At 37.1% G+C, this 26,548-nt stretch overlaps 1 protein-coding gene across 5 annotated transcripts in view; it reads left to right on the top strand.

The window, feature by feature from the left end:
- Nucleotides 1–313: 313 nt before the first annotated feature.
- XRN1 (5'-3' exoribonuclease 1) overlaps nt 314–26,548 on the top strand; it is a 117,915-nt gene continuing 91,680 nt past the window's right edge. For all 5 annotated transcript variants that reach the window (XR_011527199.1, XR_011527198.1, XR_011527197.1 and 2 more), the window contains exons 1-12: nt 314–685; nt 9,241–9,473; nt 14,062–14,159; nt 15,364–15,473; nt 15,570–15,680; nt 16,937–17,019; nt 19,679–19,766; nt 19,855–20,023; nt 20,783–20,850; nt 21,164–21,301; nt 23,224–23,290; nt 23,526–23,631. Coding sequence is in view for 2 of the 5 variants with exons in the window: in XM_008507789.2 (XP_008506011.1) it covers nt 611–685; nt 9,241–9,473; nt 14,062–14,159; nt 15,364–15,473; nt 15,570–15,680; nt 16,937–17,019; nt 19,679–19,766; nt 19,855–20,023; nt 20,783–20,850; nt 21,164–21,301; nt 23,224–23,290; nt 23,526–23,631 (1,346 nt within the window). In the remaining 3 variants the exon portion in view is untranslated. The remainder of the gene's footprint in view (nt 686–9,240; nt 9,474–14,061; nt 14,160–15,363; nt 15,474–15,569; nt 15,681–16,936; nt 17,020–19,678; nt 19,767–19,854; nt 20,024–20,782; nt 20,851–21,163; nt 21,302–23,223; nt 23,291–23,525; nt 23,632–26,548) is intronic.

Genomic DNA, 26,548 nt, shown 5'->3' with positions numbered 1-26,548 from the left:
ATAATTTCCTATTGAAGGCTTAAGGTTAAGAATTAAGGACGAAGCTGGGTTGGGGGTGGAGGGGAATTAGAAAATTTTTTTTCAACAAATAATTTGGAAAAGGACGTTTTTAAACAAAACGTTGCTGGAGATTTATATTCCTCAAAGAAAAAAACCTGCCCACTCACCAAACATAAACAAACTAAACCAAATAAATCACCAGACCTTTCCAAATCTGTGTTGAAAAATACTGAGATTAGCAAGCCCGGGACACAGAAGCAACCAGGACAAAATTCATTGTTCTGTACTCTTCCAGCGGCCTCGCGAGGCTTACAGCGCACAGCTCTAGCAACTGACATTTTCAGAGGCCAGTCTAACACAGGCAGCCAAACGCCGCGGCGCCGGGAAAAGCAGCCCCGGGCGCTCGGCTGCGGCGAGCCGAGCCGGAGTTCAGCCCCGCCCCGGGCGCGCGGCTTCGGCGGCAGCCGCTCTAGCCAGCGGCCTCTCTATGGTCGGCCGGGCGGGCCGAGTGGTGTCATCCGCGGAGCGACGGCCGCAGGCTGCGGCGTAGGCCCCGGCGGGGCGTTTGGTTTCGGTTTGGCCCCGACTCGAGTCAGTGTGGACGGTCGAAATGGGAGTCCCTAAGTTTTACCGATGGATCTCGGAGCGGTATCCCTGCCTCAGCGAAGTAGTGAAAGAGCATCAGGTGGGTGAGCGAGCGGGGGTGGCCGGGAAGCCGAGGACCCGGGCCCCGCGGCCCGCCCTCCACCGGCGCTGGGCTCTCCGGCCTCGGCTCTCTGCCGGCGCCGACCGCTGAGCGGCGGAGGGAGGGGGCCCGGAGGGCTGAGGTCACCCTCTGTCCGAATGGGGGCGCGGCCGCAGGCCGCGCGTCCGGGCAGAGTCGGGGTATCGCGGCGTTCTGACAGCTCGGCTGCTTGCAGGCCGCCCGCGGCTCGGAAGGGAAGTCGGGGAGGAGGGTTGCAGTGAGCGCTTCCCTTCCCTCCGCAGGGCGCTGCGGGCGGCCTTCCCCGAGAGGCGGCGAATCCGGAGAGGAGGTCCTAGCACCTCCGCGCCGTGCACACAGTCCCAGCCGCCTCCGCGGTCGCATCGTCTTGTTTACTTTCCTTATCCAGAGCCGCATCCCTCCCCACCCCCATGCCTGGACTGTTGACGTGGCTGATGGTTCATGTTTGTGATACCTTTCCTTACTGTTTGCATCATCCCAAAGACCGTGCCAATCCCCCATCCCAAGATAAACAAAAATACATTTGCATGGGGCAGAGGACGTTATTTGGCGGCTTTTGTGTGTGTGCGTGTGTGTGTGTGAGAGAGAGAGAGAGAAACGGATTGTTAGAGTACTAATAGTAGTCACAATATTCGGTATTTAATGACCCCAGAGCAATGTTGATGTGTAGATTCCAAGAATGTAATTTATATATTGGAACTGTGGAAAGAGAATAGAAAGCAGTAATCTATTAGGTAAGCTAGACTTTGGGTGACAGGTTAGTATTTGTCACATTTAATGATTTCATCAAATCTCTTGTCCATTTTATATTTTGCAGAACAAAAAACCAGCTTTGAAATGTGTATAGTCAATTGAATTAGTTATGATGGATAGCATGGTATTAATAGTGGGGGGAAATAATCCAGTGAACACCATCATGCTGGCTTTAAATTATGGTTTCATCTCTTTAAAAAGTACTGTAAGCGTGAAGGTAGGGTTAAACTTCCAGAAAAGATTGTTTATTGGATTACAATCAGATATGGTATTTGAGGAAGAGCTTACCAAAAAGTCCAACATGGTAGTTTAATTTATTTGAAACATGGTTTGAGTTAGATTTAGGGAGACATTTCTTCAGAGAAGAGGGTAAAAAAGGTTACTAGTACGTTGCGAAAATGGAGACAAATAACTTTGGCTTTTCCTGGATCCTTCATTCAACAAACATTTGAGTACCTGCCATGCATCAGTCAGTTTATCTCTAAAGTGAAAAATTGTGATTGTTATTCAGACTGACTTAATAGTACAAAGTTTGTTCAGTAATATTTTTACTCTGTGCTCTCTGGCACAGAATTTGGTTTGGTGAAAGTATCTTGGATTCTCTCCATCCTGAGGAATTTTGTTACTGAAGAACAAAAATCAGTTCTTTAAGGCAGTTTTATGACATGAATACTAAGAATAGGTTTAAAACTTGATTCATTAAAGTGATATCTTTCAAAAAACATTTGGTTCTCATAGTTAACAACAAAAAGCAAATGTTACAAAGGGTTACCAGCTGTTCTCTCAAGCAGTACTTAAAAGATGATGATGCGGGGGCCGGCTCCGTGGCCGAGTGGTTAAATTCGCACGCTCCGCTGCGGCGGCCCAGGGTTCAGATCCTGGGTGAGGACATGGCACCACTCCTCAGGCTAGAGGCGGCGTCCCGCGTCTCTCAATTAGAAGGACCTGCAACTAAGATGTACAACTATGTGCAGGGGGTATGTACAGTGGGGTTTGGGAAGATAAAGCAGAAAAAAAAAAAGGGATGATAATGCAGGCCGGCCCCGTGGCCGAGTGGTGAAGTTTGTGCTCCCCTTAGGCGACCCAGGGTTTTGCAGGTTCAGATCCTGGGCGCGGACATGGCACCACTCATCAGGCTGTGCTAAGGCGGTGTCCCACATGCCACAACTGGAAGGACCCACAACTAAAATATGCAACTGTGTACCGGGGGGCTTTGGGGAGAAAAAGGAAAAATAAAATCTTTAAAAAAAAAAAGACTTGTTCATGTTTAAATATGTAAATTAGACACCTAGAACCATTTTCAATGCCTAGTTTAATGGAGTGGTTCAGTAGTTTGGTGGGAGTATGTTATAACTGTATAAAATTACAGTTATTTCATAAATCTGTATTGAATTTAAAGCTTATGTACCATAAGATTGAGGAATACAGAGATACATAATATTTGGTGCTAGCGTTATATTATTGTAAGCACATTTCTTGTTTGGTGAAGGACTGGGAGTGAGGAAGAAGTTAAGCAAAATAGATAAATAGATAAATAAGAATAATAATAAAGCAAAACGAGCAAAACATTACCTGCTTTAAAAGAAAGGTACTTTCCTTAAAGTTGAGGACAGTAGACTAGACCAGAATGTGGAGATTACAGAAAGATTATAAAATACAAAAGGAAAATAGAAAATCCAAAAGGAAGTTGCACATCTACTATGTGCTTAATCAATGTCCTGGTTACTGGAGGTGGATGGAGAAGAATAAAAACCTCTGACCAGTAACATTTATTCTTCTAGGAAACCACAAGATTGCCTGCACACTATGGTCCAGTTTCCTTAGCAGGGCCTCTAAGGTGGTTGGTGATGTGAAACTTCACTACCTTTCCTATGTCACCTGCTGCTTTCCCACATATCCCTATGCTGTGGTTCTCTTAACCTACTCATTTCCCAGACACATGCACTTCATGCTTCTGTGCCTTTGTTCCTGTGGTTTCTGCCTAAAAGACCTTTTCTTTTCCATCTGTCAGACTCCTCCTCCTTCTGAGTCTTCTCCTCAAAGCTTTTGACTTTCTCATACTTACTGTACCAGTCCTTGGTTTGTGAAGAAGGGTACATTGCATTACTCCTGTCTGTCTTCCCTAACTATTATACCTAAGGGCAGGAACAGTCTGTTTCTTATGTGGTTTATTTCTTGCACAGTGTCTGGCACATAGTAGTTGATCAGTTAATGTTTGCTGATTTAATGAATAAATAATATAGATAGGGGCTGGCCCCGTGGCCGAGTGGTTAAGTTCGCGCGCTCCGCTGCAGGCGGCCCAGTGTTTCGTTGGTTCCAATCCTGGGTGTGGACATGGCACTGCTCATCAAACCACGCTGAGGCAGCGTCCCACATGCCACAACTAGAAGGACCCACAACGAAGAATATACAACTATGTACCGGGGGGCTTTGGGGAGAAAAAGCAAAAAATAAAATCTTTAAAAAAATATATATATATATAGATAAAAGAAAAAAAAGAGATTAAGCTCTAATGAAGAACATACATATCCAATGAAAACTTAACAAAACAAAGGTTATCCAACTGAGATGATAAAGTCTGAGTATATGTAGTTCTCTTTGTGATTATAATCCGGTAGACTGCTGTTATAATACCCAAGATTTGTTCAGGACTTGCCATGTACTAGACACTGTTTTAAGTGTTTTACATGCATTCATTTATTTAAGCATAGCAATCCTAGTACTATTAGCTCTATTTTGTTGCTGAGAAAACTGAGTCACAAAAAGAATGAGTTACCCGAAGTACTTTACTACATAGCTAGTAAAGTAAGTGTTGAAACCAAGCAGAATTGCTCTAGAGCAGTCTCTCTTAACCTCTTCTTTCGTTATTGCCCATCCTCCAGGCGGCTCTTTAGACTTGGTTTTTTCCTAATCACCACCTCTCGCCCCCCGCCCGCCCCACCCCCATGGAAATTTAATACCACAGCTATACTGTCTGTCTCTTTATGTACTGGGTATTTCATTATGTAAATCATCCCCCCCAACAATTTTGGCCCCCTCGGGAGCCATATTGTTCCTGTTGATAATGCATACTCTAGAGCCTGCACTATTTTATTAAAAATGTGGTAAAATATACATAACGTAAAATTTGCCATCCTAACGCTTTTTAAGTGTACAGTTCAACACTGTTCAGTGCGTTCATTGTTATGCTAGAGCCCGCACTTTTCAAACCAGTCTTCTATGCACTTTGCTGAAAATTGCTTCTTGGCTATGAAAAACCTAAATTTTCAATGATACAGAACAGAAGTTAGCATTTCCGTTTTAAAGTGTTTACTCTTGTGTAGGGAGCTTACCTGTCTTATCCTTTACTGTGTTCACTGTGTTAGTGTATTTACTGTATTTCCTAGCATCAAGCACAGTGTTACAACATATTAAGTCCTCAGTAAATATTTGTCAAGTGAGAGAATTTATTAACTATAGCATGTTATATAATCTCTAAAACATACACAGTATGTAAAAACATTATATATTCAAATAGTTTATTAAAATATGCATAGTATATTAGTATATTTTAAAACAGAATATAAAAAAATGAATTGAAGCAACAAAACCTTAGGATTGTTTAAGATAAATAGTATTAAATAACTCAAGAAAAAGAATTGTTAACAGCTGTTTTAAACAGTCAAATATATATTGTCTATGTAAAAGGCATTTTGCAACAACATTAAGTGGGATACAAAGTTATACTAACAAAAAGAAACTAGTGTTTTGAGAAAATTAGGTACTAAGATGTTAATACTTAACCGCAATTTAAAGCAGTACGAATGCTTATTCATTTCTATGCAGATACACATGTAGATAAATATTTTCTATAAATGGCATAATAATATACCTGCTGTTTTGTAACTTACTTTTGTCACTTGACTGTATGTGTTATATACATCCCATGCCAAATGTGAATCTATATCATAATTTGTAATGGCTCTGTAGTATTCCATTGTATTCGATTGTTTTCTTTTTTTATCTCTTCTGAGCAATACTATGGTGAATATTCTTGTACTTATATCTTTGTGCACATTTCTGTTATTTCTCAGAATAAATTTCCAATACAGTAGTCCCCCCGATCAATGGTTTCACTTTCCATGGTTTCAGTTACCCTTGGTCAACTGAGGTTCGAAAATATTAAACGGAAAATTCCAGAAATAAACAATTCATAGTTTTAAATTGCTTGCTGTTCTGAGTAGCGTGATGCAATCTCTTGCCATCCTGCTCCCTCCTGCCCAGGAAGTGAATCATCCCTTTGTCCAGCTGATCCACCCTGTACACGGCACCCACCCAGTAGTCACTTAATAGCCATCTCAGTTATCAGATCAACTGTGTGGTATCACAGAGCTTGTGATCAGATAACCCTTATTTTATTTAGTAGTGGCCCCAAAGTGCGAGAGTAGTGATGCTGGCAATTTGGATATGCTGAAGAGAAGCTGTAAAGTGCTTCCTTTAACTGAAAAGGTGAAAGTTCTCAACTTAATGAAAGGGAAAAAAAATTGTATGCTGAGGTTGCTAAGATCTACCATAACTTTTATTACAGTATATTGTTATAATTGTTTTATTGTATTTCAGTTATTGTTGTTAATCTCTTACTGTGCCTAATTTATAAATTAAACTTTATCACAGGTATCTACGTATAGGAAAGAACAGCGTACATAGGGTTTGGTACTATTCATGGTTTTGGGCTTCCACTATGGGTATTGGAACATATCCCCCATGGATAAGGGTGAATGTCTATAGTAGAAATTCTGAGTCAAAGATATACACACTTTAAATATTGATATATACTTTCATATTAGTGACACCAATTTATATTCCCATCCCAGACTATTGGGTATAAATGCCATCGCTCTCTCTCTTCTTTAGCTCTGTGATTTTCCTATTCTGTAAAATGGATAACCAAAATATTTCTTTTATGGTTGTTATCATAATTAAGTGAGAGAATAAATATAAATGTTTGATGCCTAAGTGCTTAGGGAATGGCAGCTACTGCTTTTAATATTCATTAAGCAATAAGATACTGCTTTTAATGTGATATATGCACTTCCCCAAAACCTTAAGAGTAATGAGTAACATCAGTCTTTATAATCTTTGCGCATGATGAGGAAAATGATGTATTATTTTAATTTGACATTTGGGGATGTTGAACATCTTTTCATATGTTTATTAGATTTTTGTGTTTCTTTTGCATTGCTTTGCATTTTCCATGCTTTTAAAATTTGCTCCTTTTCTTATATTTGGAAATTTTTATATATTAGGAATGTTGACTTTACCTAATTTGCAAATGTTTCCCTGTATTTTGTCATTTTCAGTTGAATTTGTTTATGGCACTTTTTTTTAACGCTATAGATTTAAAAAAATACATTTGTAGATATCCCATGTCACCATTTGTTTGGTTTATGGTTTATGGCTTTCCCCACCCTAAGATTACCAAAATATTTGTATATAATGTTTTAACGTACATTTCTCACATTACAATTTCTAATTCTTCTGGAATTTATTTTGTTATAAGATAAGATACAGTTTTGTTTTGTTTCCACGTGGATAGCTAGGTGCCCCATCCCTTTCTTTTACTGCTTTGAAATGCCTCTTATATACTAAATTTCCAAATACACTTGGACTACTTTCTAAACTATTTAGTTCAGTCAAGCTGTTTTATAATTTTTAATGTAATATAGGGCAGATTTTCCTTCATTACTCTTCCTTTTAATATTCTTCTTGGCATGTTTATTCTCCTAGGGAATCTTTGCAATCATTTTGTAAAGTTGTCCTACTCCTTCAAAAGAATCACATTTTTTGTTTGTTTGTTTGTTTGTTTGTTTCTATGAGGAAGATTGGCCCTGAGCGAACATCTGTTGCCAACATTCCTCTTTTTGCTTGAGTAAGATTGTCCCTGAGCAAACATCTGTGCCAGTCTTCCTCCATTTTTTTGTGTGTGTGGGATGCCACCACACCTTGGCTTGATGAGCAGTGTGTAGGTCTGTGCTCGGGATCTGAACCTGTGAACCCCAGGCCACCAAAGTGGAGCACATGGGCCTAACCACTACACCACCGAGCCGGCCCCCCTCATTGAGATTTTGATTGAGGTTTTCAGATTACTTGAAATAGTAAATCCTGAATGTACCTTTTTTTTTTTAAAGATTTTATTTTTTTCCTTTTTCTCCCCAAAGCCCCCCGGTACATAGTTGTATATTCTTCATTATGGGTCCTTCTAGTTGTAGCATGTGGGATGCTGCCTCAGCGTGGTCTGATGAGCAGTGCCATGTCCGCGCCCAGGATTGGAACCAACGAAACACTGGGTCGCCTGCAGCAGAGTGCGCGAACTTAACCACTCAGCCACGGGGCCAGCCCCCTGAATGTACTTTTAAACTTCGTGATCACAATTGTCTTTTCAGTTGAGCATATTACTCAATAAGGGCATTTAAATTTTTTTTTATGTGGTGCTTAGTACAATTCTGTATAAACGAGTGTTTTATAAATATATTTTTATGGTGCTCATTGATTCAAAGGTGAAAACTTTTCACCTCCAAAACTCAAAGGCATGCCATTTTCTCAATAATAGGAAAATGTGTTGTTACCTGTACATATCGTAAAACTTGAATAATTGTTCAGAGATGGTTTTCATTAAGTTTCTGCAAGGAAAGCCCATTATGTTTTTTTTGTTTGTTTGTTTTTTTAAAGATTCTCTTTTTTCCTTTTTCTCCCCAAAGCCCCCCGGTACATAGTTGTATATTCTTCATTGTGGGTCCTTTTAGTTGTGGCATGTGGGACGCTGCCTCAAACCTCAGCATGGTTTGATGAGCAGTGCCATGTCCATGCCCAGGATTCGAACCAACGAAACACTGGGCCGCCTGCAGCGGAGCGTGAGAACTTAACCACTCGGCCACGGGGCCAGCCCCCGCATTATGTTTTTATGTTTGAAAATTCAAAATGTTTCTTTAATTAGTATGTAAGGCAGCCTACTCTAAAATTCTTATAGTAGATATTGTCACTATTAAGTTGTACCCATTTCCATTTCTTGTTAGTGTGTGTGTATTACAGTAGTGTTCCCCTTACTTGCTCACAATCATTTAATAGAGGAAGAATAAATGAGAGCCGGCACCATGGAGGCCTTCTTATAACAGTAGATGCCTGTTAGCCAAAGTGTAGAAATTACTTAATCCACATATCAAAAAGAAATCAGTTTTCAAAGTTTCCTAAATCACTTGGCATAATCTAAGCTTTTTAAATTACTATAACCATATCATTGACTCTGTTTCAGTGAAACCAAATATAAAATACGGCTTTAAATCATCTGTAAAACCTTTTAATGACCATGTACAAACAGCCTTTTGATATAAATGGGCATCATGTTACCCATTTATAGAGGAAATTGAAGCTTTGAGAAGTTAATGTCAAATAGTAGAAAGAAAGTAAACTAATATTTTGAGTACCAAATGAACCAAGCACTTTATTTAGTGTTTTCCTGGGTTATCTTATTTTAAAAAGTAGATAATTTCCGAACGGTAAATTTGATCAAGCTATTGGTGCATTACGTAAACACAGAATATGTCTCCATCGTACCAATTCCTCTTGTTTTTTTCTTTACTTTCTTTATGCAGCTGTGATTATTTACTCAATTTTTATGTAATAAGAATGTGCCTATATCCTGTTTTTTATCAGCTGCTTTTCCCAGCTGCTTAGATATCCATGGTTGATTGTAATAATGATCTGGATCATTTCTCCTTGTTTTTTAGATTCCTGAATTTGACAACTTGTACCTAGATATGAATGGAATTATACATCAGTGTTCCCATCCTAATGATGATGATGTTCACTTCAGAATTTCAGATGATAAAATCTTTACTGATATTTTTCACTACTTGGAGGTGTTGTTTCGAATTATTAAACCTAGGAAAGTGTTCTTTATGGCTGTTGATGGTGTGGCTCCTCGAGCAAAAATGAACCAGCAGCGTGGGAGGCGTTTTAGGTAAAACATTTATGGTTTATTTTTGAATCCTATTTAGAGTAATAAAATATATTATTTTGAAGATGATTGACTTAACACAATGCATCTTCTGTTCATATTCTCTGCTTAAATTCCCCCAGAAATGGAAATATCCCATACTTATAATGTCATACTTTATCAATCAAGTAAATGAATTAGTAATTCAAGTGAGGTGTCGTTTCTGAAAGCATATGTTGGGCTGTATAAACTTACTCTCTTGTTCTCTGTCCCAAATTTTTCAAACTTCTCCTTGGTAATTAGGAAATGGTAGTAGTAAAGAAAGCTTCTATGGTAGTCTGCCCTGAGCTAAGGAACCTCAGAGTGAACGGAGAGATTGTTCTAATGAGAATATCATTGACATTTAATTTAGTTAAACAGACATTTGTTGAATGCCCAAACCCTGGGCTAGAAGCTGGCTCTGATTGAGCATGGGTCCAGATTGGGCAGAAAGGCAAGTGAGATTAGAAGGTGACTGATGGAGTATGAGAAGGGAGTTGAGTTAGGATACTCAAGATATTAGCAGCCCAGTGTGTGAGATGGGAAGTAGGACAAGTAAAAGGATGAGAAAAGGTTGTACACAGAGAGAGGGTTTTAAATTCAAAATCTTGGACATGTGGAATATTTCTAAATAGCAATGAGAGCATGCTGCATCCTCATTATGACTAGCAGAAGTAAAGTTAGGAGGGTTGTTGGAACTGAAGGGAAGAAAGCATGAGTCTAGCATGTTTGATGGGTCGTTAGCATAATGAGTCATTTCATCACAATGGCAGGTAAAGGAGTGGAAAGGGTACCTGTGAATCAGAGGTGGAAATCATCAAGGAAGGTGGGAAACTACCTTGGAGAAGGTTAGCAGTAAGAATGGGGAAAGGATGGTAGAAAGTGCTGATATAAATACCAAAAGAGAAAAGATACTAAAGATACTGGAATGACTGTGCAATCCTTGAAGATGAGGACCACCTCTTACTAAAATTTAGATTTTCAAGTACCACCCAAGACTTACTTAATCTGAATCTCTCAAAACTGAGCCCTGGATACTATTTTTACCAGACTCACCTGGTATTTGTTAAACTAGTTTTGAGGAGCTGCTGGGCTAGAAAATCTAGTGTTGCGAAAGGATTATATGAGCCCAGTGTATCAGTCAGTGTTCAGTTGCAGGTAATAGAAATCTAGCTATTTTAAGCAGAAAGGGCTTAAAATAATACAGACAATTAGGTGCTTATAAAAATCATTGTGAGAGCCAAAAGGGTGGGAATCTAGATGAGCCTTCAAGAATGACTTCCAGAACACCACCAAAGAACTGACCCACCAAGTGGGACTACTACTGCAACGCTCTGGAAGGGGAGGAGTTCAGAGGCCTCCACCAGAACAGGTGGTTCCAGGAATTCATTCCTTTAGCTGTGATTCAGGAATTAAGAAGCTACCACCTGAACTGTAGCTCCAAGAATACATCACTTTAGTTACAATTCAGCAATCAAGAAGCCATCGCTGTGTCTGTTAGCTCTAGAGCCCCAGTGCACCTGCTAGATCTGTACCAGAAAAAATGGATGCCCTGCACCTTGCTTCTCAGCACCTACAAAGCTCCTGAATATTGAGATCGCTTCTGCTATTTATGAAAGACACACGCCCCACAAACACGGTGCCTCAACTGTCATGCAGACTTCACTACACTTCCACTTTCCAAACCTTTGATAGAGGCATCTAACTAACAAAAATCTAAGTCAAATCCAGAAACCTAGCTGCAGGGAAGCCTGAGAGTTTAATTTTTTTATCTTTCCAACCTCTCTAGTATCAGAAGACAATCTAGGAGAATGGAGTGGATGTTGAGGGCCAATCCACCATAACCATCACAAGCCTTTACTAAATACTGTGCTGGCATTGAGTGCTCCGTGTTTCTCCCAAATCCCCCAGTCGGCTTTTTCTCATTCTCCACAGCAACTGTTTCTCCATTCATAATCTTTATTCATATTTTTTCTGCATCTATTACTCATTTTTAAACTACTGCCATCTGGCTTTTGTCCCACCAGGCCACTGAAACTTCCTTATAAGATTACAGATGGGGGGCCAGCCCCGTGGCTGAGTGGTTAAGTTGGCACACTCTGCTTCGGCAGCCCGGGGTTTGCCAGTTAGGATCCTGGGCATGGACCTACACACTGCTTATCAAGCCATGCTGTGGCAGCATCCCACATAGAAGAAGTAGAATAATTTACAACTAGGATATACAACTATGTACTGGGGCTTTGTGCAGAAAAAAAATACCAGGAAGATCGGCAATAGATGTTAGCTCAGGGCCAATCTTCCTCACCAAAAGAAAAGCATACCTTAAAAAAAAATCTCCATCATGAATCATTTGTCTATTTCCCAATCTTCTTAAAAAGAAAAAAAAGATTACACATAGACTCTTTATGGCTAAGTGTAAAGAATAATTTTATCTTTATATCACTTCACTTATCTACATTATTTAACAATGTTGACCATTCCTTCTATCTTTCTTTTTTTTGAGGTAGATTAGCCCTGAGCTAACTACTGCCAATCCTCCTCCTTTTGCTGAGGGAGACTGGCCCTGAGCTAACATCCATGCCCATCTTCCTCTACTTTATACATGGGACACCTACCACAGAATGGCTTTTGCCGAGCGGTACCATGTCCGCACCCAGGATCCAAACCAGCGAACCCCAGGCTGCAGAAGCGGAACATGTGCGCTTAACTGCTGCACCACCGGGCCAGCCCCATTCCTTCTTCTTGAACTTCCTTTCCTTCAACTTCACGTGACCATGCTCTCTCTGGCCGTACTTTCTTAGTTTCCTTGTTATCTTCTCTTCATCTGCTTTTTTCTTAAATATTGGTGTTTCTTAAGGCTCTATCTTGAGTCCTGATGATCTTGTTCAATGACTTTAATTACTGTGTCTATACTGATGACTCCCAAATTTATCTTTCTGGTGGGTATCTCTCTCCAGAGCTCCTGTGTATCCAAATGCCTGCTAGATATCTCCTTTTGGAAAGCACAGATACGATTTAGACTTAACGTGTTCAGAACTGAACTAATCTCTGCCTCAAAACTGCCTTCCTTCTCTGTTCCCTATTTCAGTGAATGGCAACACCATGCAAATAGCTGCTCAACTCAAAAATCCAGGAGTAATTTGGACTTCTCCCTTTTCCTCATTCCCCACATCCAAGTCCTGATTATCTAGTCTCTTAAATTTGTCATCTCTATTTACTTTTCATCTTTACTGCTTCTGTCTCAGCCTAGGCCCCTATAATCTTCCACCGAGATTGCTGTAATAGTCCCACATTGTCCCTGTCCTGAACATTCTCTGTATTGCAGCCACATTAAGCACTGTGGCTGTTTTTCTGTCTCTGCAGTGGAATATAAGCTCTGTGAGAACAGGAATCATTTCTTTTTTGTTATATCCCAAAAACTTCTCACATAATAACATTAAATAATCATTTGTTCAATCAAACAAGGAGGGAGAGAAAAGAAGAAAGAATGGATTTCTCTGGCGAGATTACAAATTAGTTGATTTCTTCAAAATTTTAGTTACATTGAAGAGGTCAGTAAGAGAGAGAGTTTAAATGTGAAGAAGAGTTTGTTTATCAAAGAAATAGAATTCCACAAGGCACAGTAGATAGAACTAGTAGCAAGGCTGTAGAAAATGGACATAAAGCAGAGCTTCCTGACTTGTATGCTGTGTGGCATACTGGTGTGCCAAAGATGGGTAACAGGAGAAGCCAGACAGGAATCAGGATGCCTGTATTCAAACCTAGGTCTGTCTGACTCTAAAACTCATGTTCTTCCTGGTAAATTCTGTTGCTTCAAAAATGCGATGATTTTAGCAATTGACATCTTAATCTTATTAGGCCTTCATTTTAACTTTTTATGAGAAAACCCAAAGATATACATTATAATTTTATAACTGTTTTTATATAATATTCTTAGAGATCATTTTAATAAGGCATTTCTTGTTTGCTGTTATTAAATGTAGTACATATAATGAACATTTAATGTTATACTTTTTAGCTTGTTTCTAGAATCTATTTGCTGTGTAACTGTGATAAGAAGGCAGTTACTTTATAATAAGTGTTTGTAATGTTCTGTCTCAGTTTTTTACTATTATAATGTTCTACTTCTATAGTCCTTATCTGAAAACTCTTAATCCTTTTTTTCTTTCTTTTTTTTCCAATGAGGAAAATTGGTCCTGAGCTAACATCTGTGCCAATCTTCCTCTATTTTGTATGTGGCATGCTGCCACAGCATAGCTTAATGAACTGTGTGTAGGTCCGTGCCCAGGATCCAAACCCATGAACCCCGGCCACTGAAGCAGGGCACACGAACTTAACCACTATGCCAGCCGCTGGCCTCTAAAAAAAAAACCAATTCTTTAAATAAATAAAAACAATTTGGAGGCTCATCTTTATCAATTATAATCATTTCAAAACTTGTATTATGTTTTGAGCCTTAAAATTGATGAATTAGTATTTTAATTATAAAAGCATCTAAATAGCAATTTACTTTATATAAAGACATCTGCTTTTTTCCAGAAACTTTAAGATATTTTTTTCCTTAACGTTTCAGGTCAGCAAAGGAGGCAGAAGACAAAATTAAAAAGGCAATAGAAAAAGGAGAAACTCTTCCTACCGAGGCCAGATTTGATTCTAACTGTATTACACCAGGTAAATTCACTGAGAGAAAAATTCTGAGAGATTTAAAATGTAAATGTAATTTTTTTTTCAAATGCATTTTTCTTTTTTAGACTCTTATTTATTTTGTCCTTAGGATTTCATTTGCTTTATTTTCCCAATTATGTCTCATGAGATGATTTGGTCACCTTGGTCATAAGAGCTCCTATGAAGACTGTAGGGATTTGCAGATGATAAGAGCAGCTGAAGATTCTCCCAGATGCACCAAATTCCAGACCTAGAAAGAACTTACAAGACCCATACTACTCCCACCATTTATTTGTATGGAAATTGACTCAGTGAGGTTGCTGCTTACCCAAGTTAAAGCTTGTTGTATTCAGGACAAGAAACCCATTCTCCTAGTCCAGAGCACTCACTGTTCTTCTCAAAGGCAGTTAAGATTTCTGTGACTTTAAGGATAAATGAATTTATCAGGTTTTTGTTTAGTTTTATATGCAACAATGTGCTCTGTACTTCTTAGGGCTTTATCTAACATCGTTATAATCCTTTACTTTGAAAAAAAAAATCTTAAAATCTTACATTCTTATGAACTCTTTACTAACTACGGTAATTTTCTCTTTCATTAAGTGCCCGAATCACTCATTACTTAATTTAATAACCAGTTTTATCCTGGTTGTGATTTAAGACTGTATTGCCTTTGACTCTTGACCTTCTAGGCGTTTCCTAAAACGTAGTCATTGTAGACTCAGTTTCCAGATTAATAATAATTTTCTAGGTTAACAGTAGTAATGATAATGAGAGTTGTGGTTATTATTGGCTGTTATTGTATTGGTTGTTATTGTTAATCTGATTGAAGCTGCATGCTTTAAAAAAAAAACTTCAGAATTCAGCAGAGGAAATAGAAGATTGAGGTTCATTAGAGAGTTGAAACTCTGCCCTTGTGTGAAAATATTTGAAGCATAGTCCTGAGGAAGTAGTAACATTCCTTGACTTTCCTTATCTGATGTTAACTTCATTTTAGGGTGACCAGTGAAATTAGCAACAGTTGTGATATTTGCTAGGGATAGGTGTAACATTACTTGCTTTTCAAGATTAAGTGAGAGAGCTTTCCATGTCCTTTGGAGATCTTTTACCCAACTCTCCCTTGGACACTCAGATTGAATTTCTTGTTGTCATTGGCAACTCACTGTTTTTATGTCTCTTTCAGATTAAACTTTGTAAAACTTTGTGTTTATAGGGACGGAATTCATGGCCAGGTTACATGAACATCTGAAGTATTTTGTAAATATGAAAATTTCTACAGACAAGTCGTGGCAAGGAGTTACCATCTACTTCTCAGGCCATGAGGTTATTATCTCTTTTTATTTAAAGAGTTAGTTTTTTTAATTTAATATTCTGAATCATAGCATTTTATCGCATTTTTTTTTTAAACATTATATTTAGACTCCCGGAGAAGGAGAGCATAAAATCATGGAATTTATCAGATCCGAGAAAGCAAAGCCAGATCATGATCCAAACACCAGACACTGTCTTTATGGTTTAGATGCTGACTTGGTAGGTATAATGTTTATTGTTATTATAATCTTATGCCATTGTAGTTAAATATCTTAGTCTTATCTGAGAAGCTTTCTGGCTATGGAAACAAATACTGGAGATACACTAATGATTGCTTCTTCTGCCGTTAACCAAAGTTCTAAACTAATTGGAAAGTGAGCGCTTTTGCCATAGTTTATGATCAACAGGTCGTTACAGTTAGTGTTCACACCTAACTGACCTTAGTGCTGTGAATACTCTGCTGAGGTCAGGGTCAGGGAACCTTTTTACCCCCATGCTTAATATATAACTTTTAAGACCACCTGATCTGATAACGCCATGACCTAAATAACTTTACTAGATGTTTTTTGTTAGAACATTTTGTTATGGAAATTTTCAAACATAAGCAAAAGTAGAGAAGATGGTATAATGAGCCTGCTTGTGTCCTTCATCCAACTTAATTATTTTCAAGTCATATCTCTAACCATCCGTCTCCTTTCTTCTACTCCCTTGGATTCTTGAAGCATATCCCAGACATTGTATCATTCAGTCTGTAAATATTTTGTAACGTTCCTCTAAAGGAGAAGCTTTTTTTTTTAATGTAACCACAATGCTACTATCTCACATAAAACAAAAATTAATAATCACTGTTTAAGATATAAATAACCACTTAGATTTCTCTTTTTTCCAATTATTTCATAAATGCTTCATTTTGTCTTGTTTGAATCAGGATTGAAATAAAATAAACAATATACATTGCAGTTAGTTGATAAGTCTCACTAGACTGACATACTTTGGAGATTAGAATACTATGTGAGAACATTAACTACAAATACCCTTTTCCAGTTTTTTCTGAGTTTTCATATGTTAGAAGTATCCTGGCCTCCAGAAGAGTCCTACATTCTTCTTTCATGGGAAAGCTGCTGCCTCTAATTTCTTACCCATTCACCCCCCCATGGCAAGTGAAAAGGTGTGAAAACCAAGAGAAGATTTGGGGTATTTTGGGGAGGGGGCGCAGAGTGGCCGTTATAAAGGTCATGAGTCTAAGGTAAACATTATTTTTTTAGAAAAGTACACTCACTCTGCCCCATTCATGGCCTATAAATGGATCATGTTTTGATATTTTTATACTTAATGTACTAATACATTGTTTCTTTATTTTCCTTAGATAAGCATGTTCTTCTTTGTATAGAAATGTTTTTTGTTGAATTGCTTTTGTGAACTTGATACTGTAAAAAATAAGAAAGTAGAAACATCTCTTAATCAATTTTCCACAGATTATGCTTGGATTAACAAGTCATGAGGCACATTTCTCTCTTTTAAGAGAAGAGGTTCGGTTTGGTGGCAAGAAGACACAAAGGTAAATCATACTGCATATATGTTGGAAGGAAGAACATGAATTGAATTAATAATAGTAATCCCTTAACAGATAGACTATCTATAAATATTTTCTCCCATTCTGTGGATTGCATTTTCACTCTGTTGATAGTATCATCTGATGCACAATTATTTATTTAATTATTTATTTATTGCTAGGGAAGATTGGCCCTGAGCTAACATCTGTTGCCAGTCTTCCTCTATTTGTATGTGGGTCGCTACCACAGCATGGCTGCTGATGAGTGGTATAGATCTGCACCCAGGAACCAAACCCAGGCTGCTGAAGTGGAGTGTGCTGAACTTAATCACTAGGCCACCAGGCTGGCCCCACAAAATTTTTAATTGTAACCAAGTCTATTTTTTTTCTCTTGTTACCTGTACTTGTAGTTTAATATCCACGAAATCATTGCCAAATCCAGTGTCATAAAGCTTTTTCCCATTTTGTTCTAAGAGTTTTATAGTTTTAGCTCTTACAGTTAGGTCTTTAATTCATGTCGAGTTAATTTTTGTATATGGTGTAAAGTAAGGATCCAACTTCATTTTTTTACACATGGGTGTCCAGTTTTCCCAACACCGTTTGTTGAAGACAGTCTTTTCTCCATTGTCTTGGCACCCTGGTCAAAAATTACTTGACTATATATGCAAGGGTTTACTTCTGGGCTCTGTATTCTGGTCCGTTGGTCTGTATGTCTGTCTCTATGCCAATACCACAGTATTTTGATTACAGTAGCTTTACAGTAAGTTTGGAAATCAAGAAGGGTGAGACCTCCAACTTTGTTCTTGTTTTTCAGAATTATTTTGGCTCTTCAAGGTCTCCTGAGATTAATAATTTTTAGGACAGATTTTTTTGTTTATGAAAAAAACGTCATTGGGATTTTGCTAGGATGGCTTTGAATCTGTAGATCCCTTTGGGTAGTATTTACATCTTGATTTTAAGTGTTCCAGTCTATTAACATGGGATGTCCATTCATGTATGCCTTCTTTAATTTCTTTCAGCTACATTTTGTAGTTTCAGTATACAAGTCTTTTGCCTCCTTTTTTTCTCTTCTTTTATTTCAAAAAAAATTTTTTTAGTATAGTTACCTTGCTGTAGATTACATTCCCAGGACTTATTTATCTTATAACTAGAAGTTTATATTTTTGACCACCTTCACCTGTTTCACCCACGCTTCTCTCCTCACTTCTGGGAAACATCAGTCTGTTCTCTGTATCTATGAGTTTGGTTTTTGTGAGTTTTTTTTAAAGATTTTATTTTTTTCCTTTTTCTTCCCAAAGCCCCCCGGTACATAGCTGTATATTCTTCGTTGTGGGTCCTTCTAGTTGTGGCATGTGGGACGCTGCCTCAGCGTGGTTTGATGAGCAGTGCCATGTCTGCGCCCAGGATCCGAACCAACAAAACACTGGGCCACCTGCAGCGGAGTGCAGAACTTAACCACTCTGCCACAGGGCCAGCCCCTATGAGTTTGGTTTGTTGCCTCTGGTTTTTTCTTTTGCTTCCTTGGTCAAGTTTATTTATAGGTGTTTTATTCTTTGGGATGGTATTGTAAATGGAATTGTTTCTTAATTTCCTTTTTGGATTATTTGTTGCTGGTGTGTAGAAAAATAACTGATTTTTCTGTGTTGATCTTATTTCTTCAGCTATGCTGAATTCATTTTTTAGTTCTAGTAGCTTTTCAGTGGATTTTATGGGATTTTCTGTATATACAATCATGACATCTGTAAATAGAGTTTTACTTCTTCTTTTCCAATTTGGATGCCTTTTATTTCTTTTCTTGCCTAATTGCCCTGGCTAGGACTTCCATTATAATGTTGAATAGCTATAGTGAAAAGGGCCATCCTTGTCTTATTCTTGATCTTAGGAGAAAGCTTTCAGTCTTTCACCGTTGAGTATGATATTAGCTGTGGAGTTTTCATGAATTCCCTTCATCATATTGAGGAAGTTCCTTTCTATTCCTACTTTGCTGAGTATGTTTATATTATGAAAGAGTGTTGAATTTTGACAAATGCTTTTTCTGCTAAATGATTGCGTGGTGTTTTTTCCTTTATTTATTAATGTGGTGTATTACATTAACTTTTTTTTCTTATGTTGAACTATCTTTGCATTCCTGGTATAGATCCCACTTTTTCATGGTGTATATAATTCTTTTAATATGCTATTGTCAGCTTATATTTTTAATTGTAGTTAAACTTGGAGTATGGGCTAACAGCCAGGAATTAGACCTCTATACCAAGTGAGGGAGAGAAAAGAGGAAGAAGTGATAGAGCCTTGCCATTGAAGCCTTGGACTATACTGCAGTGGATTTAGAGTGTATACTCACTTATCTGCATGCTTTGTGCTAGTGGTCAGCCTTAAATGGGCCAGATCCCACTGGTTCTTACACGTATTTTGTATTATTTAGGCTTTCTTAATTCTGAGAGCTCTTCCATAGGAAGCATAATGCAAACCAGTTATTTTGAATTTTATTATAAGTGCAATTATATTTTTATCTTTACATTATCCTGCAGCTGTAATGTAAATCACATGCCTTGATTACAAGAATTAATTATCCTCTAATGATGTTTTATTTTAAACTTTGCTACATTTTAAAACTTGAACCTTAAAAATATAATTAACTCTGTGTTGATCATCTGACTAATTACAGGGTATGTGCACCAGAAGAAACCACGTTTCACCTCCTACACTTGTCTTTAATGAGAGAGTATATAGACTATGAGTTTTCAGTATTAAAAGTAAGTATTAATATAGCCGAGGAGTATGCAGAAGATGTGTATGCAGAAATTTCCATAGTCTTTGACTTTTTTCTCCATTTTGCTGTAGGACAAGATTGCATTTAAATATGATATTGAAAGGATAATAGATGATTGGATTTTGATGGGATTTCTTGTTGGCAATGATTTTATCCCTCATCTACCTCATTTACATATTAATCATGATGCGTTGCCTCTTCTTTATGGAACATATATTACCATCCTGCCAGAACTTGGAGGTAAGAAAAGTTTATTATTCATTTGAGGCTACTTTAATTAGCATTCCACTAGCCCTAAAAATATCACTCAGTTTATTAGATTATTGCATGCACATAAAGTACGAAAATATTGGGTTTGTTTTGGTCTGAGGCACCAAGCTCTGAGATTGTAATTGTAAGTGATTCACAAGCAAAGAAAATGACTAGAGTTAAGTAGTCTCATTTATTGATACCTGACTAATCTCTGCCTCTAATTACTTAAGAAAGCCAGCAGAAGTTGTTGGTTTCACTTAGCTCCTTTCATATTTAAGCATAGAAATTCAATTTTTCTAAATAGATAAGCATTAGAGTATTTAATGTGAGGGAAAGATTTTCCATTTAAACTGGGAAATTGACAAACGCTGGTGATGCTGAAGAAAAGAGACAACAGTAGCAGGACATTAATCCTTTTCTTTTCAAGTTAATATATCAAATGAATGATCTAGATAGATTCTAAAACATATTTAGTTTAATGAACTGTTAACAAATGTCGTTGGAAATGTGGGAGGATTATTATTGTGTGAACCTAGAATTTCTTATATTTTACTTCAGTTCTTACGTATGGTATGTTACAGTAACATCAAGTTCATAGAAACTAGGGCCACTTATATAGTCCAACACTGACTTTTTTTCTTGATTAGTAGAATGTCAACATTCAACATTTTGTGAAAAGAATTTTGTATAATTATTTAGAAAAAATAATGTTAGCTTTTAGTACAAATTAGATTTTGTTCCTTCTAGGTTATATTAATGAAAGTGGGCATCTCAACTTACCTCGATTTGAGAAATACCTTGTGAAACTATCAGATGTAAGTAACTAGAAGTTTTTAGTTTCCTTTCCCAGAGTAGCTAGAAATGCTCAGTAATCAATTACATAATAACGGAAGAAAAAGCTTTTGTAATTTTACTCTACTTGATCATTCTGTATAAATAATTTCACCTAAATCATTTTTATATACTTTTTATTTTTAATTTTCAGAGTAGTAGATGAAATCCCCATATGCATAAAAAAGTAACATTCTCTGATTTCCTTTGCTCCAGAAGTAGTCTCTGTTAAGCTTGGTTGTATTCTTCCAGATACACTTAAATTATTCTTAAACAAATTTCAATATTTCTGTCCAGTTTGATCGGGAGCACTTCAGTGAAGTTTTTGTGGACCTCAAGTGGTTTGAAAGCAAAGTGGGTAACAAGTACCTCAATGAAGCGGCAGGTGTTGCAGCAGAAGAAGCCAAGAGCTACAAGGAAAAGAGAAAATCAAAGGTGTCCATTTTTTTAGATGTCCTTTCATTTTTTTAGCTGTAAAGGTAAAACTGATATTCCTTGTTTCTGATTTTCCTTCTTATGATTTTGAGGTTGCCTCATTTCATTTTCATTTCTTCGTCTCCTCTAAGGACATTTTAAAAATTGTTTTGGTTTCTTTGCTCTCTATTAGATACTGTCATTTAAAGCTGATCTTTAGAAATCACTTTCTTATTTTTACCCTTGAAGAACTTCGTGATTTTTTTGCTCTTCCATTCTATTAATAAGTGTAGAAAACATTTCTAAATGTAAAAGCCCAGAAAATTTATTATCTTTTTTTAAATGTGGATATTTATAGCATTTAATGTTACATTAACTAGATCGGTAATTTTTCCCTAGAAATAGTTTATATGTAAAATCATATTTAAAAGACAGTAAATAGTCTAGGTTAAGAGTAATTAATAGCACAATATCTAAGAAATGTTAGGTGCTCTATAAATGAATAAGAGAATCAGTTAGAATTTGTTAGTACCTTGTAAAGCATCTCTAATAAGCTCCAAAGAATGTTTTATATGTGTTATCTTGGAAAAGAAACCTCTTCTGAAATTTTTCTCAAGCCTATCTGTAATTATTGGATTCTGGTGAAATTGATGAGTTCCTGTACTCTCCTTGCTATACCAGTTCTATTTAGGTTCAAGCCTAATAACTCTTGCTCCAGGAAGGGCAACTATCCTCATTTTCTCTAGTGCAGTCCTTCTAATTGCTTAGCTTTTCCTCAGTAAAACTTAGCAGCAATCAGTCTACATTCTACTCTGTGTTTTTTCTCTTGAGAAAATAGGCTCTGCAACTTTTTGAGAACCTGTACTCACAAAGTTTACATATCAATAATCGCTGGTTCCACTCACCTCAGCTCAGCCCTTAAGTCTCATGAGTCTTCTAGGCATCTGTAGTTAACATTAGAGACACTGAGAAAATGAGAGGAGCTGGAGGGATAGCCCAGGCACAGGAAGCTGGCAGAGGCCCTGGTTTGGATGAAGAAGAGGAAATGGGGGTAAGGGAGGAGGAAGAACTAATGAGAGTCACTAGCAATAGATTAGCAAACAGCAAATAGAAGAGAGAAAGGATGAGATCACGGGGAAGAAAAACATGGGCAGGCTGTGAAGGATGCGATGAGATGGAAGAACTGTAGAAAAACAAGTGAATTGCATGGAAGTAGAATTTAGAAGTCAAGGATAAGTCACAGATTCGTAAGAATGACGGGATCCAAAGATAAAGAAAATAGGTAATATTTGTAATAATTTGATTCAATCAAATTTTGGTTAATAGTACCCCAGAATTTGACATACAAAAATGTTAAAGTTGAAAGGATTTGATATTGATTGTGTACTTTTCTCTAATTCAATGACATATTCTTGAAGTGGGTTCTTTTGGGAACACGTACATAATTAAATATATTTCTCTTTTATATTGGTGAGAATTACTTATTACGTCTCTTTGAGAGACATGAATGTTAAGTTGTACATAATAAAGTTTATAATTTTAGAAAACAAGTGGTATAAAACTAAAAATGTTTAGATAATATTTCAGAATTTTTTTTTTTTTCCTTTTTCTCCCCAAAGCCCCCCGGTACATAGTTGTATATTAGTTGTGGGTCCTTCTAGCTGTGGCATGTGGGACGCTGCCTCAGCATTGTTTGATGAGCAGTGCCATGTCCGCACCCAGGATTCGAACCAATGAAACACTGGGCCGCCTGCAGCGGAGCGCGCGAACTTAACCGCTCAGCCACAGGGCCAGCCCCTCAGGATTATTTTTAAGATAAACTTTACTATCTATCACTTAAGGATCATTCAGTTATTTTCACAATTTTAAAAATCTCCCTGTTAAACGTCTCACTTTGAAATATATCTTGCCATTAATTTTGTGTTGATTTATAATTTTTATAGGACCAGGAAAACTCCATATGTTGGGCTGCTTTAGACACAAATGGAGAAGAAGTGGTAGCTTCTAAGGGTAAGTACAAACTATGTATTTTAATATATGACTTTTTTTTTTTTTACAAAATACTTACGTCTTTCCTTTATTAGTAATAATTAATATTAAGGACTAAGTACTAAGTAATATTGGATGGAGCGGATTTCTATGATCGTTTATAAGCATTTGCTTTGATATGTATTTATCAAAGCATTAGGGGGAAAAACAGAATATTCATAATTGTTGGCTGCTATCTTTCTGGCTTTCTTTCCAGATAATGTAGAAGATGAAACTGAAGATGATGACCTATTTGAAACAGAGTTTAGACAATATAAAAGAACGTATTACATGACGAAGATGGGAGTGGATGTAGTGTCTGAGTACGTTTTTGCCAATACTTTTACTTTAAAGTAGAAAAGATTAGATTTTGCAGTTCTTCAGAAAACAGCATAATTTTGATAGTTAACGGAGTGGGAGAGAAAGATTTTTTGGTTCCATAAATGATTGTAGATCTTTCAACAGGTATGATTTTGGAGTAGGTTATAGTTCTGTGATAAAAATTGCCAAGTAGAAAATGGTTAGATTTTTGCTTCCCATCTTAAAATGGTCACATCACACTTATCTTGAAGGACACCTGGCTCAACCCCAGGTTAATCCTAATCCAAAAGTTCCTTAAGAACTTGACCTCTACAATGGTGGCTTTCACACTTTTAAACTGCAGCCTACAGTATGAATTACATATGTTCATATTTTATTTATTTTAATTAACAAACACTTATGAAGTACTACCGAGTGCCAGGCACTATTCTAAGCATTTAAAAAATATTAACTCATTTAATTGTCACAACAATTCTTTAGGATGAGTAGAATTATTATTATTTTATGATAGAAGAAAATAAAGAATAGAGAGTTTTAAGTAATTTGCTCAAGGTGACATAGGCAGTGAGTTACAGAGCCAGGATTTGAACATAGGCAATCTGACTCCAGAGTCCTTGCTCTTAACCACTAGATGAGGCTGCTTCTCTATAAGTGAAATAAGAGTTTCATGAAATGCAGTGTACCCTTATTACATGCAATATACTTAAATATTTTATATGCTATTATTTTCACTTTTTTTTAAAATATAATAAAGCACTGAGGGGCCGGCCCCGTGGCCAAGTGGTTAAGTTCTCTCCCTCCGCTTCCACAGCCCAAGATTTTGCTGGTTCGGATCCCAGGCGCAGACATGGAACCACTCATCAAGCCACATTGAGGCGGTGTCCCACATGCCACAACTAGAAGGACCCACAACTAAAAAAAATATATACAACTATGTACTGGGAGGATTTGGGGAGAAAAAGCAGAAACAAAAAAGATTGAGAACAGTTGTTAGCTCAGATGCCAATCTTTAAAAATAAATAAATAAAGCACTAAGTATTAGATCTTTTCTAGAGAGCTTGGGATACACCCAAGCTTTCAGACATTGCTCTATATACTCTCAGACTGTCTTCTAGTCTAGATGTAGTCTTCCTGTAGGGTCTATATTCACACCGACCTCCAGTAATTGGAGGTATAGGAATTCTAGTACATTTCACCAGCTCATTTTGAAGCTTTGTCTGGTGCCATGGGTATGTAGAACTTTTAAGACTTGAGAGATACAATATTTAAAATAGTTCTGCTTTATGTTATTTTACTTTGTTTTGTGAGGAAGATTAGCCCTGAGCTAATATCTATGCCATTCTTCCTCTATTTTGTATGTGGGATGCCTCCACAGCATGGTTGATGACTGGAGTAGGTCCACACCTGGGATGTGAACCCGTGAACCCAGGCCACCAAAGCAGAGTCCACAGAACTTTAACCACTCGGCCACTGGGCTGGCCCCTCAAATAATTACGCTTTTAATCCTTTATTCCTTAGCTCTTATATTTCCTTCATTACAGTCTATAGTACCTGCAGTTGGCACTAAATGCTTAATTGGATAGCTAACTAGTTCTCTGTTTTATTTCTCTTCCTTTCTATATATTAAAATACAGATTATGAAAATGAGATACCATCTATTTGTTTGCCTAGCAAATAAGCAAATCTTTTTAAACTGTTATATTCAGTGTTGGTCCAGGAGTAGTGGTAGAGTTTTTCCCTTAATTACTGGTGGGAATATAAATTGGTAAAACTATTTTGGAAAGCGCAATCCAAAACCCTTTAAAATATTCATCCTTTTGACCCAATAATTCTAATTGCTAATCTATCTTAAAAATATACACTCAAACACAGAAGATCTTTAAGAATGTTTATTACACAGTTTTTTTTATCATAGTAAAAAATTAGAAATAATCTACATGTCCAATAAGAAGATTCATCATAATCATCTCCACCTCCTCATTATGATCACTATCTCTGCCATCTCCACCATCTCCAGAATCTGCAGAACTGCTAAACTGGTACCTCTAGAAAGTTCATAACAATTTAGAAAGATACTTAACAGTATATTATTAAGTAAAAATTTTAAAAGCAGGACACAAAGTCATATATACAGCATACTCTCATTAATAGTTTAAGAAAAAAAAGCTGGGCATAGAAAAATGGCTGAAAAGAAACATACCAAAATGTGATAGTGATTGCTACATTATGATAAAAATGCATTTCTTCATTATCTTGATTTTGAATAATGAGGAAACATTTCTTTTATAATGCAAAAGTAATACATTTCATTTTTTAAAGTGTACCTCCCAAAAGTACAGAGATCTGGAATTTCTAAGTGCATCTCTACCTAAATTTTGATAACAAACACTAACAGGTCTATAGCTACTTTTGGCTTTAGCCTAGGGCTCTTTTTTTTTTTCTTTCTTGGTGAAGATTTATTTTACCTTTAATGGTGATTTTTGAGAAAGAAGAGATTAAAGGGAATATTGCTCAGTGGATATAGCACTTTTCAAAGTGTGTTCTAGCTACTATAACCAGATTTTAAGATCTCCCTGATTTCTTCCCATGATTCTCTCAGCATCCTTCCAGTTGAAGAGTCCCATCTGTCCCTCCCATCCCACCCTAACTGTGAGGGAATGGTAGTGCCCCTTAATAGAAAGCTCCATTGGCTAAATCCTCAAACTTTAAACCAAAGGCACAGTACATTGGCTGAATAAATATGCACAGCAGATTTAAGTGTGCTCATGGTAGAGTTAGGAAAACTATAAGGCAAACCTTTAATCTGATAGGATCGGGTTTTTTAAAAAAATTATTTTGGAGTTTCTCTGATTACAATTTTTAGCTTATTCATTGGTTAAATAAAACATCTAAGGGGCTGGCCTGGTGGCGCAGCAGTTA

Source organism: Equus przewalskii, chromosome 15, assembly GCF_037783145.1.
Source record: "Equus przewalskii isolate Varuska chromosome 15, EquPr2, whole genome shotgun sequence".
NCBI lineage: Eukaryota > Metazoa > Chordata > Mammalia > Perissodactyla > Equidae > Equus > Equus przewalskii.
The sequence above is the reverse complement of the archived record's forward strand: the minus strand, read 5'-3'. Positions and strand labels throughout refer to the sequence as shown.